Source organism: Panthera uncia (assembly GCF_023721935.1).
Source record: "Panthera uncia isolate 11264 chromosome B2 unlocalized genomic scaffold, Puncia_PCG_1.0 HiC_scaffold_24, whole genome shotgun sequence".
NCBI lineage: Eukaryota > Metazoa > Chordata > Mammalia > Carnivora > Felidae > Panthera > Panthera uncia.
Window position 1 is genome coordinate 3204470 of NW_026057580.1, and position 17468 is coordinate 3221937.

Sequence of the window (17468 nt, forward strand, 5' to 3'; positions counted from 1 at the left end):
CATCTGGTGGCCATGAAGAGAGGCAGACTTCTATAACATAGAAGGTAGAGCAGATACTGGTGAAAACTAAGTCCTCGGTGGTAGCACTGCCCTTTCCTTAAAACTTTCCTATTGCACATGGGCCAATACATCTCCCTTAGGATTAAATCCAGTTTGTACATTTTCTGTCATTGCAACCAAAAGCAAGTTAAAAACTCCATTTACCTGAATACCAACAGGAAATTTAATAAGCGTATTCTCTTTCATATCATCTAAGTTTCATCAAGCTGTTGAATAGAAGAGATGTTATTTCCTGAAACAGGAAAAAAATAGTGACAGGAAAAAAATAGTGTTTTATGAAAAAATTTCAAAGTACTTACAATACTGTTAGATACTTAATTATGATTCATAATTAATAATGCCACCCTCTCCACACATCCGTCCCACCAACCCTCCCTGTTTGGTCTGGTGTTTGATATTTGGGCCTGCCTTGCTTGTTATAGATATTTCATTTGTCCTCTTGGCTCTGAGGCTTTGGAGTTCTGCTCAGTGTCCCCTACTACCTACCGTCTTGCCACTCAGATTTGGGTCTGCCATGTTCCCCACTTCCTTTCCAATTATATCAAACTCAGTTCTGCCAAATCTCGTTGCATACTATTGACCCTCACACTGTCTTCCTAGGTGAAGCTAATTAGTCTACTCATTTATTTGTTCATTTATTTCACGTAAATGCATCAAGTGCATGTTGTATTAGTCAGATTTCTTAGTTGTGAACTGGAAAACCCACTGTAGCTAATTTAAGCAGTGTAGAGTTTATTAAACATAAAGAGTCTCAAGAAAAGTTGAGAGCTGGACTTGGATACTATCCAGCTAGGAGCAGAGCAAACAGGAGACACATCCAGCCACGCCACTGAACTGCTCTGCAAAACATTACCATTACCCCAGTTGGCACTCAGGGCATTAAGTCCTGGATTCCAGAAAGTTCCTGCAGCTGCCTCAAAGAAACCAGATGCCTTTGCCACCACATTGTCCTACAAATCTGATCTTCCTCCTGTGGCCACCACCTCTCATGACTCACCTCCCAGTTCCACACTAGGGTGTCCTCTTGATGGAGCTAGGTCTCTTGTGGAAAGTTGAGTCGTAAGAGAGACTAGGTCCTTCTTTTTTTTTTTTTTTTTTTCCAAGTTTATTTATTTATCTTGAGAGAAATAGAGACAGCATGCATGGGGAAGGGGCAGAATGAGAGAGGGAGAGAGAATCCCAAGCAGACTCTGTGCTGCCAGTGCAGAGCCTGATGTAGGGCTTGAATCCATAAAACCATGAGATCATGACCTGAGCAGAAACCAAGAGCTGGACTCTTTAACCAAGTGCGTTACCCAGGCGCCCTAGGCTGCTCACTTCTAATGGAAGGTGTGTGGCCATCAGCTCAGACTAAAGGCAGGGAGAGGAGGCCATGTGGAGGTTTGAAACAAAAGGATAAGATGTGAAGGCCTCATTTCTGAGGGTGGAGAAGTAATTATTGAGAGAAATATCACAGGATACCTGGTTTGCAGTAAAATGTGTGGTCAGCAAAATAAAGCAAGATCCAGTGGTCGTTTGTGTTTTTGCTCCAAACAGCCCTCAAAAACAATCTTGTTTTGTAAACCAAGGGAGTAGAAGAGGTTCTGTTGGTGGGAATTACACACCTGAGAGTGGGGAGGATCAGAACAGTGACAGGTGTTGGCAGAAGTATTTTCGAGAGTCAGGGTCTGGTGATGCCCTTCAAGTCACATCTGTGCGTGACTTATTCCTGATGCTTGGGATGGGCATCTAGCACTGGGTTCGTCTTTCCAGGAAAACCCCGAACCCCTGGTGGCTTCCTTTGGGAACCCCCACAGCAGCCTTTCATCCAGCTAGTTCCTTCTCATTAAGTACCTAACACACTTGCGAAAAGTAAGATGGACGAGACTCAGAACCAACATAAACTTCCCCCATCACTTACAATGGTAGCAAACACATATAGAGCACTTCTTATGAGCGGGGGGTACTTCTTAAAGCAGTTTGTACATTTTTACTCTAAATTGTACAGATTTTAACTCTAAATCATGCCAGCTTCCTATGAGGGAGATACTATCCTTTGTTTTATAGTTGAAGAGATTGAGGCAGAGATGTTGAGTGACCTGTCCTAGTAAGGCTAGGATGTCAGACCTGAACAATGTGGCACCCAATTCTCAGGTCTCTACCACTAACCCCTGCCATCTCATAGTTCTTATATACTGTTCTGCCTCTTCTACCTTGAAGATGGGTCATATCAATCGATTTTGGTAGGATTTTAAAAATCTGGCATGATCTACTCTTGAGGTTTTTTTAAAAAAATGTTTATTTAGTTTTTGAGAAAGAGTGAGAGAGCACGAGCAGGAGAGGGGCAGAGAGATAGGGAAAGAGAGAATCCCAAACAACCTTTGCACTATCAGCGTGCAGAGTCTGACACTGGGCTTGATCTCATGGAACCATGAGATCTTGACCTGAGCTGGAATCAAGAGTCAGACGCTTAACCAACTGAGCCACCCAGGTGCCCCTACTCTTGAGTTTTTATATAAATTTTCCAATGGCTGAAAACAGGATAATAACATACCCTGTTCTGTACCAAGTTATATCATCTGTCCAAAAATTACAGCATTCACGGTGGGATGTTTTTGCTAAGTTTACTTCCCTCTGCTTCCACCATTATTATACCAAATATTGTAAAGATATTTATTCTGAGCCCAAGTTTTAGATGTCACCCTGCATTGTTGTGATTTCTGTTTGTATTTTCACTGTAGTTGCGGCTTAGTTGACTGTCAAATGTGCATTTTCTGCTAATCTAATGCCATTATTTTTCTACTGTGCCACAGGTGATCATTGCTCTTTCAGAAAAACACCGTTCCCACATTCCCTACAGGAACTCCATGATGACCAGTGTCCTAAGAGACAGTCTGGGAGGGAACTGCATGACGACCATGATTGCAACACTCTCTTTAGAGAAAAGGAATATCGACGTACGTTGGTTCCTTCTGGGGATCTCAGTCTGAGTTTCTGTTGCTAGTTTATGAGATGGAGTTGAAGGTCCTGGGTGGGTTTCCATCTTTTCAGCTGCTTTCAGACACAAATACCCTGCAGAGTTCACAGCTTTGGTTTGTTTGCCGGCATTTTAATCATCCCCTTTGAGAATGGACTTCACACAGCACAGGATGGTGGGAAGAAGGCTCATACACGGGTTTTGGGAAGCCCCCTGGTGGGTTAGTAATGTTGGCTGGAAGACACGAGAGAAGAGACTCATTAGCTTCTGTTCCGTTTTGCTCCTGAAAACTGAGATACCTTGGAAGCACCTCCAAGAGGTGTCCCTGGACGTGTCGCTGAGCGCATTGCACAGGCCGTTTTGTCAGGGGCTGGCTTCTGACTGGCTTTCCTGGGTTGCTTTAGAGTCAGCTTGGCATTTTACACATTTCAGTTGAATGCCCAGGGTCTAGATTTTTCTCCCAAAGAGGAAAGCAGGAAGTGGCAGGGTGTCTTTCAAAACAAGGCCAAGCCCTAAGTGCATTCTAAGATGCCTTGAAAAGCCTCTCTCTTTGGTCTGTTAACAAATGTTTATTTTATAGTCTTTCATGTTTGTGAATTATAATAGTACCTGCTATGATTATGATTTGTATTTGTAGTTTTCTGGTTGAATAGATCAATAGTTGAAAAAAACATACCAGTCGCCACTCAGGACCTCACGATCTCCCACAGTTTGGGCATTGATCATATTATTAAGCCAAAATAAAATTTTTATTAAAGTTTTTATTAAAATAATGTTCTAAAGCAAAGCTTCCTAATTTGGAAGACTGATTCCTCATTGTGTTTTATACACATCACTCTTTAGGTGTGCGTCTTTCTTCTGTGAACAAAACTTAAGTTTTATCTCTCAAAGTCATAACATTTTAAGGAGTTATGTTGCTTCCTTAGGAGTCTATATCTACCTGCAGATTTGCACAACGAGTGGCTCTCATAAAGAATGAAGCTGTTCTCAATGAAGAAATCGATCCCAGATTGGTAAGCCACTTTTAACTTACTATGTTAAAAAAAAAGAAAAAAGTATATCATAGATGAGCAAAACTAGAGGAGCACGTCCTCTGTTCCAGGCAGTGTTCTAAGTGTTGGAACTGTATTAATTTATTTAATTCTGATGACAACCTTACAAGTAGATGTTAACTCCATCCCCACTTGACGGATGACAAAACTGAGGCATAGAAATGGTAAATAACTTGTGTAGAGTCACAGCGCCATAAGCAGCAGAGCCAGGATTCAGGTGCAGATGGTCTGACTCAAGGGCCTGCCACCTGCAGTCCCATCAGTCTGCTCCCAAGATGTGCAGTGAGTCCCGAGGATGTGTATGATGCAGTCACATCCGCTTATATTTACATGCAGCTGGTGGCCTTTCAGAAAACATCAGTTTAACTTTCTAGAGATAATAATAATAGGCCATCTTTTATAAAAGCTAACAGAGAAGAAGTTCTAATGGTTATTAAGTAGAACCATATTTTGCATAACTGTCCTGTTATTTAGAGATTAAAAAAAAATTCATCATGGGTTTGGTCTGTGGAAAAATAGCCAAGCTTCTAGTTTTATAGCAATGAGTCCTGCTTTATCAAAGTGCTTTTTTAAAGCAAAAATATTTGCAAGTTACATGACTCAGATCCTCATTTTAAATGCAGATGTTTTCTCTTTATTTTGTTAGTCTTCTCTGAACGAAATACAACATGGAATCAACTTATGCCAACATTGAAGATGTTGAAATAGAATATTTCAGTTTTGTACATTCCCAAATTAAGATTATATTACTTTTCAAATCACTCAGCTCTTAAAATTTTCTCTAGAACAGAAGCTGGCATAAGCTTAGCAGGATGCGTTATAAAAAGATGGTGAAATCTTACCAACAGCACCTCATTTACAAATTTCTCAAATTCTAAAAAAAAAAAAGCCCTTCTCAAATTCACTGTTACCCATATTAATTATTTCCTTTGGATTGTGCGCCCTGTCTCCCCTGAAGTCATTGCATTAAAGTGTAGAGGTAAAGAGGTAACAGAAATAATGAGGTTATTTGTTTTACTCTCCTCCCCTCAGGAACTTAAGCTGCCCTTATGGAAATCTCCTCTGGAGAAACCAAATGGGTGAGGTAGGGTCTCTTTCTAGCACAGGCCCTGGTGAAACAACAGCATAACACAAGACCCCCCCCCCTCCCCCCGCTGAAAGAAGGAGTCAGAATTCACAGGCATGAGTCAAGTGAAATGGAACTTGTAAGATGAATTCTTCTACCATCCCTCCTTCTCCAGCAAGCAGCCCGGTAGCATCACTGAGCAGCGTGAGAAAGACAGGAATGAGCTATTAGCCCAAAGACAAAAATTAGTGCATAATTGAAGGAAAATAAACACATTTGACACTAGAGGGTCTTTTTCTTTAAGTTTTTAAAAAACAAAGAGAGACTTTTCTTTGAAGGAACTTGAAGAATGTGAAAAAAAGATGAACATTATCATGTGTTTGATGTAGCGCTTGTGAGAAGCTTAACAAAAAGAGAAACCCGAATCAAAGCTGATAGCTGATAATTGAACAAATGTTGAGGTCTTCCTGATGCAGAATTCATCTGGTAATTGACAAGTATTATCTCCTGGCCTCTTTAATGGCTTCTAGAACTGACATTACTGTTCATTACTTTATGTACAGAGCTTTTCTGAAGCACAAGTGACAATTACAAATTTGTCCTCAAAACCACCTAAAACACAACTTGGATGGGATTTCCAATATCTTACTGTCAAAATCCAATGACACACAGGAAGCCAACCCTCTGAGAGCAGGATCATCAAGGATTTGACTTGCTTTCTTTACAAGTATTAATACCTCAGGGAGACAATATGATAAAAGAATTGTAAGCAGGCCAGAGTCTGTGGTGACTGGGCATGGCCCCAAATCTTCTAAGGAAGGCTCTCATTCCAAAGTTTCTACACTAATTTGATGCGAGATGTGACTGTACTAATCTCAAAATCATGAAAAGTTGGCTTAGTTTTGAGATTTCTGTTCAGTAACAGAAGATAATTTGGTTGTTAGATTTGACTTTGAAAGCCTTAGCAGATGTAGAAAATATGGCATCAATATTAATTTAGTGGAGCAGGAGGTGGGGGGAGGGGAGGTTCGAATACAAATGAATGACTCACATAGTTCCTGTCTAAGGATTTTCACTCTGCAGAGCTTGATGATTCCAAGCATGTTTTTGAAAAGGAGCAAACAACCAAAACCCACTCAATCCTGTGCATTTAAATGAAATTCCAGGAGCACTGATGTGTTCAAAATACTCAGTCACCATGTTCTTTGGAACATCAGGTCTAGTTGATGTGGCAGAGATAATCTGAAACCCACTGATATAAAATTCGACAGGCACGTTTGACATATATGTCTGAAGTTGAATGAAGTAAATAAGGGGATTCTCCAGGGCCCAGAAACAAAGTTGAGGCTGCAGTTGTCCTGGAGTAGAAGAGGTGAAGGGGATTGTAAGAAAAGCATCAGAGTTGAAGCCCCGGAACCTTGGAAGACAGATGATGAACCCATGACACCCTGTCTGCTTCCCAACATAAAACAAGTGAAAAGGTGAACCAGAAAGGGGCAAAAAAATCTGTCCACTGACATAGGGAGATGCTAGTGAAGCTTGTCTGCCTTAGCCTGAACTTTAGGTGGAGCAAAATACGGTTTCTCTGAAAATTTGAAATCCTAATGCTCTGCTACACATGCGTTTGAAGTTCAAATTTACAAACTCCCTTGGTCTGGTAGACCCCAAGCCAAGAAGTCAGATAAATGAGTGAGAAAAATAAATCCAAAACAGTAGAAAGACAGAAATAAAAGTGTGGAAATGAGTGAAAACAAAACCCAAAGCGGAGATACAGTGGAGAAGAGCAACAAACCCCAGAAGTTGATTTTTAATCTAATAATAAAATGAACAAATCTCAGGAAAGATTAATGAAGACAAGAATAAAGAAGGCAGAAATCGATACAATATTTGCAATGAAAAGAGGACTTACCTATAGGCACAGTAGATATCTTAAAATAATAATAAAAGTATTTTGAGTGACTTTATGGCTGTAAATTTGGAAACAAACAAAATAGACAATGTCCTACAAAAATATCACACTGAAACTAATGCAAGAAGCATTAAAAAAGCATGAATAGATGTATGACTAATGACTAGATTCAATAATAACAAAGCTACCAAAAGGAGAGAAAGAAAAACAGAAAAAGAGAAAGAAGAAGGAGAGAAGTGATGGAGGAAGGGAGAAAAAAAAGACAGGAAGGAAAGAAGGATGGACCAGACTCGATGTTTTTTTAAGTTGGTCGAATATTGAAGGAAGAGTATAAATTGAATTCAGCCTGCTAATTTTTGTTTTAGGGAATTTGCATTACGACCATATATTATTAATATGATATATGGTATCATGAGCTAGTTGGGTTTATTTTGGGAATTTAAAGGTAATCTATCATTAGAAAACATGTTAATGTATAGTAAAAGAATAAGAGCCATGGGAAAAATAAACACCAAATTTCAGGTAATGGTAACAGGGAATTCATTTAGGGAAGGCTATACAGAGACTTGGGCTTCAAAAGAGTAATGTTTTACTTCTTAAGCTAAGTAGTAGGTATATAGGTATTTACTTACGCTAACTAGTGGATTTATAAGGTATACTTTATGTCTTTTTGTACATTGGAAGTAGTTCATGCGGAAAAAAAAGTCACATGAATTAAGGTGACTTATCATATTCACAGTTTAAAAGAGAAAAATTATATTATCACATTACTAGATGCAGAAAAAGTATTTGATAACATTAAACATTCATCCATAGTTTGAAAAGACTCGTCAAACTATGAATATCAGTGAACATCCTTCAAGTGATTAAGGGTATCAACCGAAAGCTAGAGCAAACATTTTAAAGGTGAAATGTTAGAAGGAATAAGATCAGCATATCGGAAGCATTATACTTCGAAGTCCTAGCTAGGACAGAGACATTAAAAAAATAATAATAATAGTGTATGAGGATTTGAAAAGAAGAAAACATCTGTCATTGCTTACAGATAACTTAGTTGTTTATATAGAACATCTAAGAATATGTAATGATTAATAGAAACAAAACAATGTTCAGAAAATTATGTGGCACATAATTCATACATAGAAAGTGTCTTCCTATAAATCAAAGCCAACAACTAGAATATGTAATATTAGAAAAATTTGATTTACAGCAGCAACAAAAACTTGAAAATTCTAGGAAAAAAACTCTAATTAAACATATTTATAGAAAACGTGATACATCTTTATTTAAAGGAACCGGTGGAACGCCATACTATATTCATGGATGAGAGGATTCAACATGACTAATTTGATAAGTCTTACCAAATTACTCCTTTAATCGAATTTATTTCTGGCTAAAAATTGAGGAGGACCTTTGGGGAAATTTTATAAGCTGCATCTCAAACTTATACGAAAGAACAAATGACCAAGAATAGCCATGTCTGTTTTGGAAAGGAATAAAATGAAAGTGGCTTGTTCTATCTAGCTGCCAAAGTTTCCTAAGATATAATCATTAAAATAGCGTAGTATTGCCGCACATATAGTCAAGTACATAAATGTTTTTAACCAATGGCCCAGAAAAGGACACATTTATATGTAGAAATATGTTATGTAACAAAATTATAATAGCAAATCTTGCATGGTTAGCTGCTGTATAAAAAATAAAATTAGATCCATATCTCATACTTTATCCAAAATAAAAGCCCACATGTGAAAAGCAAAGCTTTAAAACTTTTATAAGAATATATAGGAAAATATTCCTATGGTTTAAGGTAGAAAATGGATTTTGTTTACGAAGACACAAAACTACAACTCATAATGGAATAAGTCGATAATGAAATCATACTGAAATTTAAAACTTTCACTTAACACAAAGAACACCACAAAATGGCATAGATTGGGAGAAATCATATACCTTACATAAAACTAATAATGGATTCATATATAAAGCAGCCTGCATAAGGCTTTCCATAAGGCTTTCCTTTTTCCATAAGGAAAAAAAAAAAAAAACAACACAACTCAGTGGAAACAAACAAGAATATAAATAAGTGATTTACAGAAGAGGAAACCAAACAGCCGATATACATATGCAGAGATGACCAACCTCCCTAGTAATCAGAAAATGCATATTTGAACTAAACAAGGTGCCATTTTACATCTTCCAGACCGGCAAAATTAAAGCGTCTGTCAGTACTCCATAAGCAGTGAAGTAAATGTGGGCAAACAGGAACTGTATATCATGGATGAAGAATCTAAGTTTATACAACTACTCTGAAGACCAACTTAGCAAGGCATACTGAAGAGGAGGGAGATGCACAGACTCTCCAACCATGCAGTTTTGTTTCTAAGTGCACACATCAGAGACACTCACATATGTGCCCAAGGAGGTGTTCATAGTGTTGATAGCCACATTGTTTATAAAAGCAAAAGTAAAAATCCTAAATGTCCATCAGCAGGAGACAGAGATAAATTGTGACATAGTCCTTTACTGAAGCAGTATATGCCCATGAAAATTAATGAACTAGAGCTACATGTAGCAGTATAAATAATCTCAAAAAAAGAAGTTATCATTCCATGCAGTATGGTAACATTTACATAAGGTTTAAAGCATGGAAAACGATACCATATATGACTTACAGTGCCATCCATAGGTATAGATGGAGGAAACATATGAAAACATGCAGGGAGATGCTCTCCACTATATATAGTACAGTGATCACCCCGGGAAGGACAGAAAAGGAATAGGAATTAGGAGCTCCGGTTACATAAGTAATGTTTTATTTGTTAAAATAAATTCTAGAACTATTTTGACAAAATGTTGAGATTTAACAAAGCTGGGTGGTAGGGCCAGGGGTGGCTTTCCGATCATTCTCCGTATGTTTTTGTGTCCTTAAAATAATTCGTAATTTGCAAAGATGTATGTTCTCTGTCACCAAGTTCCCTTTAATGAGGAGGTGACGTTGATTCTCCCGCCTTGCCGTTTGTAGATGATTATACGCCTACAAAAAGAAATTCAGGAGCTGAAGGATGAACTGGCCATTGTCACTGGGGAGCAGAGGACAGAGGCGCTCACAGATGCAGAGCTCCTTGAGTAAGCCTGCAGACCTTTTTCTTTTTCTTTAACAGTGAAAGTTTGTGTTAACTTCTTTGTTGGCCCTAATGTTATGAATTCACCTCAAAGCACGAAGGTCTCCTGGGACAGTCTGAAATTGCATTTAGGCGCCAGTTAAGAGTGGCGGCTTTCCATGAAAAGCTGGATAAGGCTGGCAGTGTTTTTGCCGCCTCAGCTTTGAGGAAGTAAAGAACAGAGCATAGAAAGGATGGGAATATCCTTCTCATGCCAGCTGAAGAGAAGGGCTTGTGTAATAGTCGTGCAATTAAAAACATATACACCAACCCCTCATATGCTGTGGATCTCAGATCTGAAAGGAATTCAAGAAATGTCCTTTGTATTAAAAAGCATCTTGTTGCAAGCACCAATTTATCCCATGCCAAGGTAGGCTCTCTCCTTTAATAAATAGATGGCCCATATATTATAGTTCAAATACTAGAAATGGGAATGAAAGCAGGTATTCAGGGCTTTATACAGCATGGCATCTGTCAGTGGCACAGTGTGGCTCTCATTCTCTCTCTGATCGTGAGCCACAGTGGTGGACTTAATTGTTGTTTCTGTGCAACTTATAAAGCATCTGTGGAGTGATAATAGTGGGCTGGACTTAGAAGGCAGTGATATTCTCTATTTCCAAAGGAGAAATAGAGATACACAAGATTTTTCTAAGGGCTTACAATCATTTCATCTAACCCTCTCTCAACAGAGAAAATGGTAAGTAATAGAGTTGATGAAAATATTTTCTTTAAACTACTTCCTGGCTGTGCCGAAAGGTAGGTCTAAACATCGAGAAGCCTTAAGCAAGTTTTTTTTTTTTTTAGAGCTTATTTATTTATTTTTGAGAGAGAGGGAGAGCGTGCACGAGTAGGGGAGCAGCAGAGACAGAGGGACACAGGATCCCAAGCAGGCTCCTCGCCATCAGCGCAGAATTCAGTGTGGGGCTCACACTCAGGAACCGTGAGATCATGACCTGAGCTGAGATTAAGAGTTGTACACTTAACTGACTGGGCCACCCAAGTGTCCCAAAGAAGCTTTCTGCTATAATCAAAGCTTCACTCTTCTAGGATAGCATCTATAACACTCTGTTTAATAATAGGAGAGGCTCCTAAGGCTTTCCTTATAAATTTGCTCTGTGGCATATATGCAATTAATGCCACAGTGATATCTAATGATATCTTAGATGCTGAGAAAACCAAGCTGAGAATTCCCTCACTATGATGCTCCCTTCCCCTCAAAGAGAGGAATTACCAATTATTATCTTTGAAGATGCCTCTGCAGAATTTTGATCTTCAAGTCAGGGTTCAGCCAAGAAAAGAAAAACATTCTAGACCTCTCAACAGAAGGAATTTACCATGGGAAAGTTGTTGCACAGGAGGTGACATTGCAGGAAATATGCAGCACCCCAGACATCAGGAGCAGCAGGAGCCGTGACACCCTGGGATTGAAGGGATGATGGTAGAAGCTTATGTTACCAAAGTCTGAGACTGGAGCTGACCAACCAGAGCTAACCCACAGTGATGCTGTCCCATGTAAACTGGGCCACCAAACAAAGAGCCACAGGTGCTATCAGAGACAGCATCCTGGCAGGGAGTCCTGGCTTCTCTCTCACACCACTTCCAGTCTTCTACCTGCACGTCCCACTGGCTGAACTTGCCCGGAAACCAGAAACATGCCCAGAATTTGCCTAGAAACCATGCTCTCCCTGTTGGGAGAGTCAGAGAATGTAGTTTCCTGTGATGCAGGGTAAAAGAGGGGAAAAGTAGAAATCGGATCCAAGAGCAAGAAGGCAAATGGCCAGTACGTGAAATAAGTACCAGAGTTTTTGCTAAGTCCGGCACATCCCAAATGTTGTTCAGGAGGCTCAGTTTAAGGATAAGATTTTGCATGTGGTGGTTTTAAGATGTCCGCTCCCTCCACTGCACCAAGTCTGAGGAATTGTAGAACTGAAACATCTGAATCTGTAGCCACACCCAAGAATAAGATGGAAACGTCTCAGGGGACTAGAGGCTTCAAGGAGTTCCAGGTAGATTGAAAGGTGGGGTTTAGATGGGTAAGAGGAAAGGGTAGACCAAGACTGGGCGCTGCACCGTAAAAGCTACAAGGCTCGACATGGTGGCTCCCTGGAGCGGGAGAGGGCTGGGAGCAGCCTGCGAGGATTTGGCAGAGCTATGGTAGCGAGTGCAGTCTGTCTTGTGAACCCCTGCGCGCTCCTTCTTCTCCGCTCCACCCAGTGTTTAGGTCAGCATTTAGGATGGAGAAATAGGGAAAGGCCCCAGGTAGCTGATGATATCCAGGACAAACTGGGGACCAGAGAAGCCCTGAAGGCCAGCCGCTGTCCTCGGCTCTGCCCAAGCCCTGTTCCCACTGAGAACAGTAAGGAGCATGGAGCATGAGCCCCCACAGCCGCTCGGCCCTCTTCCAGGACCACCTGCCCAGGGCTGAGAGTCTAGGAAAGATGAGTTCACAGTTGGGAACAACCAGAAACATGAGGACTGCCGACTTAAAGAAAGACCAGGACAAGGAGCCTTTACAGCTTGGAGGCTTCAGAACTAAATGTTATAAGAAGAGTGATTTAATATCTTTAGAGATGTACAAGACAGCATTATATCCACGAAACAACAGGACCTTTATTTTTATAAAACAGACTGAAGGAGATCTGAAAAATGAAGAAATGTAATTGTTGCCATTAAGAGCTTAATGGATGGCTCAGTGGCAGAATGAAAAAACAGAGGGGCAAATTAGTCAGCTAGGAAGATCAAGGCTAAGGAATTCTTCCAGAATAAAAGATGAAAGGAGAAAGGGAGAGACATTTAAAAGAAAGGAATCATAGAGATTAGCTCTAGATTTACTAATATCTAACAAATAGAAGTTTATAAAGGAGAAATAGAGATAAGGCAGAGGAGCCAATGGTTAAAGAAATATCTAAGGATTTCTTAGAACTAAAAAAAAAAAAAAAAGACAGACTTCACAATGAGAGGGTTACCATGTGCTAAGCTGTATAAGAATGTAAAAAATTTTAGAACCTCACAATATAAAAGAATCCCAAAAATTATCAGAGAAGAAAAATATTATTAACAATCAAGAATCTGATTTAGAGCAGACTTTTCAACCTCTCTGGAAACAGGAACCTATAGTACTGAAAAACAAAACAGAAGAAAACAAAATAGAAAACAGGACTTTGAATGGAGTTTTCTGTATCTGGCCAAATTAGCATGCAAATGAACACGTGAAACAAAGGCATTTTTCAGACACAGAAACTTTGAGACAGACAGTTAACCACCCTAGTCCTTCTCTAGAAGAGACTACGGCAAGGCTATATTTCACGAAAAGAAACATGCTGTAAAGTGTGAAAAATAATAACGAACAGATATTATTTCTTTATGACACCTATTACTGTATTAAATTTACATTATATCTTTTACCAACTTGCCACTTCCCACATACACAGATGTTTCTGATTAAAAGTTATTGACAGAAGTCCAATTTGTCATTCGTAGGAGTTTCGGGGGGTCTACTGGAGAGAAATAAATTTGTGACAACCAATTTAAGATACGATGGACTCTTAGAGCGTAGTTGGTGTCCTTTGAGCCACAGATAACAAGTGTATACATGCTAGTTGGAACAGATTCTATATAAGACAGTATGTAGGGTTGCCATTAGTTTTTCTGGGCACTTGGTTCATTCATTCATTCATTCATTCATTCAACATGTAGTCTTCATCTAGTATTTACAAAACTCTGCCCTAGGCCTTCAGAGAAGAACAAAAGATGAACGAAACCTACATTCACCTCTCCAGGGGTTCACAATGTAGTGGCAGTGACAGACATAAGCACAAGTAATCACAATGCAAAGTGTAAGTGTTATGAGAAGATAAAAATAAAACATGAGATTGCAGAGATAGTAATGATTAATTATGAGCTCAGGAATCATGTAAAATTAGTTCCTGTGCTGGTAAGTAAACTTCAGCAGCTCCCAGTGAATTACTTCTCTGCTGCCAAGTTAAGTATACTATATGGCACTACATCTTATTCATGATTTCTGATCAGCACAGAGGGAGAACGAATGCAAAATGTCACACCCACCCTGCCAAAACAAAGCACAGGGTTTCCCAAAATCCAGTACCTTGGGTGCTTGTTCATACTGACAGTGAGGATTATTCAGATAATGTGGGGTTTTGTTATGGTTTTTGTTATTTTGTTGTTACGGTTATGTTTTGCCATAATTAGCTAGAGTGAATATTGGCACAACTTAAAATTCATCAGATTTAAGCGTTCTTTATCCTCTTAAAGTAAAAGAGAGAAATTAAAATGTGCCTCGACTCTGGCACTACTGTGTAATATCATGAGTCTGTGCTTTGTCTCCGGGGGCCCCTGGACATTTATTCAGGACTATGAGTCAGATTCAGTCTCTCATTGTGCCAGGGCTCCCTGGATGGTCAAGGGGTGGGGGGTGGGGGGAGATAGTGGTGTTGGAGACAGGAAGAGTCCCATAGCTTGGCAGGACAGAATGGCAGAAATGCAGTGGCTTTGGCCTATTTCTCTGTGTTGCTGATTCCTGGCTTTATGCTGACTGGAATGGCATAAGGATATTCCTATCAGGGATTTTGTGAAGGATGTCAGAAAGCAGATATTTAATAGATAATGTATTCTGTATTCACTGTTATGTACAGTGGACAGTTTGGTGATGTCTGTTAATATCTGGCCCTATCAAATTTTTTTTGAACGATTTCCTAACATGTCATTTCTTAATGTAAATATTTGTTGCACTGACTTGGATGCCTCAACTGAAGAGGGTTGCAGATGTCAGCCTCCAGTTATTGTGATATTTTTAGTTTACATCTTTTTTTTTGCCTGTGTAAATTTGAAAAGAGACAGCTGGATGAAGGCTGTATAGCCAAGTTAATGTTTATACAGAACTTCTTGGGTGAAGATTTGATTCTGATTGATTCTCTAAACACATACCTCTTTCTTTCTGTGGTTAAAAAGAAAAGAAAAGAAAAAAGAAAAGAAAAAAAGCCTGTAGATCTCTGGCTAAGATGGAAGTATTCTATCCTGGCCCAAGTCTAAATGAGTAAAATATTTTCTGCATAGCAACACTTTACTTCTGAGATGGAATTGAATTGGATCTCATGGGCTCAAGCTTGCCCAGAGTAAACTTCCAAACATCTGGATCCCTTTCTTTTTTCTGTTTTCCCCTCAGCCTTATTGAGACATAATTGGCATAGAACATTGTGTGAGTTTAAGGTGTACAATGTGATGAGTTAATATATGTATATATTGTGAAACGATTACCACTATAAAGTTAGTTAACACATCTATTACCTCACATATTTGTGTGTGTGTGTGTGTGTGTGTGTGTGTGTGTGTGTTGAGAGCTTTAAGATCTACTCTCAGAAACTTCCAAGTATACAGTACGGTATTGTTAACTACAATCACCATGCTATAGATTAGATCCTCAGAACTTATTCATCTTATAATTGGAGGTATGTGCTCTTTGACCAACATCTTCCTCGTTTCCCCCACCCCCCAGCCCCTGGCAAATGCCCAGTCTATGCTCTGTTTCTCTGAGTCCAACTTTTTATTTTCCACACACAAGTGACTTCATATAGTATTTGTCTTCCCCTGGTTTATTTCTCTTAATTATTTTTTGCAAGTTACTTAATCCTTCATCCCAATGTATTGAGCACCTACTAGATGCTAATCATTTTAATATGTGCTTTTGGGTATTCAGAAATATAGGACATGGAAGATTATTCTAAGGAGTGACAGTTTTATTGGGAACATAACATGTATACAAAAATGTATACAAAATGTATACCAAAAAAGTGTGTACACATTTATACACACACGTGTGCATATAAAACCAGGAACAAGATAGCATATCAGTGGAAGGAAAAAATGAACACTGAGAATTGTAAAACCTTAATTATGATTCTAATTCTACTCATATTCAGTTTTTAATGGCTCTCTAGACTTGGGTTTCGTCATGTATAAAGTGAGAGAATTGTACTAAAGCTATCTGGGCACTCTTTCAGCTCCCTGTTTTTAAATCTAATATCAGCTTATTACACATGGTTTAATGTGGTTTTTACTCATTATCTATGATAATGAAAATCTGAATCATGGAGGAATTCAGAAATAGAAGTCACTGCAGATATCACCATCCAGTAAGCTAAATAAGCCATAAAAGATGTTAAGAGGAAGGCGTCTAGGGGCGCCTGGGTGGATCAGTTGGTTAGGCCTCCAACTTCCGCTCAGGTCATGATCTCATGGTTCGTGAGTTCAAGCCCCTCATCAGGCTCTCTGCTGTCAGCACAGAACCTGCTTCAGATCCTCTGCCTCCCTCTCTCTCTCCCCCTACCCCCTCTCAAAACTATAAATAAACATTAAAAAAAAAAAAAAGGTACCACTCTAAGATAAAGATGAGAGGCCACATAAACGAAGGTGCCGAGAAGGAAAGAACACACTGCATATGTGCTGGGGGGCGGGGGGAGGGGCAAGAGACCAGTGTGGAGGCTTGCACGTAAGAGGCACTAACTAGCGAGGATCTAGGTTAAAACTGGCCTGGCAGGAGCCTGGCGTCGTCTTGGAAGGATTGAAGAATAGGATTAGACAGATAAACAGTGACCTCATGGTGGGTTATGAATACCATATGTAGAGGAGCTACTCTTTTGTTTTATTTAGTGGTGACTAGGAAACATTGTGCTTTGAGAGTATTGCAGTTCATTCATTTATAATGTTTATTGTGCTCGTCTTTGTGCTAGGCCCTGTTCTAAGGGCTAGAGATACAGAAATGAACAAAACAAAGTCCTTGCCCTTATGGAGCTTACATTCTAGTGGGGAGAGAGATAATACACAAGACAAATAACTAAAATACAGAGCATTTCAGAGAGCAGAAATTACAAAGAGAAAAAATAAAACAGGAGTTGCAGTTTGATTAGGATGACCGTGGAAGAATTTATATGATAAAGACTTTTTTATGGTTACTACCCTGATAGCAATGAATAGAATGAGCAGGAGCGAGAGATCAGGATGATATTACCATCCAGTTTGGAGTGATGATGAGAAAGAAGTCTCCAGGAATGACAGTGAAAGCAGAAGAAGAGACAGATGTGAGACACTTAGTTGAGGAAGAATCAGTAGAAGTGATGGCTACTAATATTAAAGATAAAGAAGGGAGGATGGTAAAAGTGCAAAGACTTAAGATGGATTATCAGAGGTTAGGAAAAGAAGCTGGTGGAGGGTAGGAAATGTTCAGTTCTTTTTTTTTTTTTTTTAA

The 17468-nt window shown here is 39.3% G+C and overlaps 1 protein-coding gene across 1 annotated transcript in view; it reads left to right on the plus strand.

Moving 5' to 3' along the window:
- The window catches only part of KIF6 (kinesin family member 6), a 385696-nt gene that overhangs the window by 130750 nt on the left and 237478 nt on the right, over positions 1–17468 (plus strand). The window contains exons 8-10 of the mRNA XM_049652734.1: positions 2853–2996; positions 3943–4029; positions 10069–10172. Coding sequence (XP_049508691.1) covers positions 2853–2996; positions 3943–4029; positions 10069–10172 — 335 coding nt within the window. The remainder of the gene's footprint in view (positions 1–2852; positions 2997–3942; positions 4030–10068; positions 10173–17468) is intronic.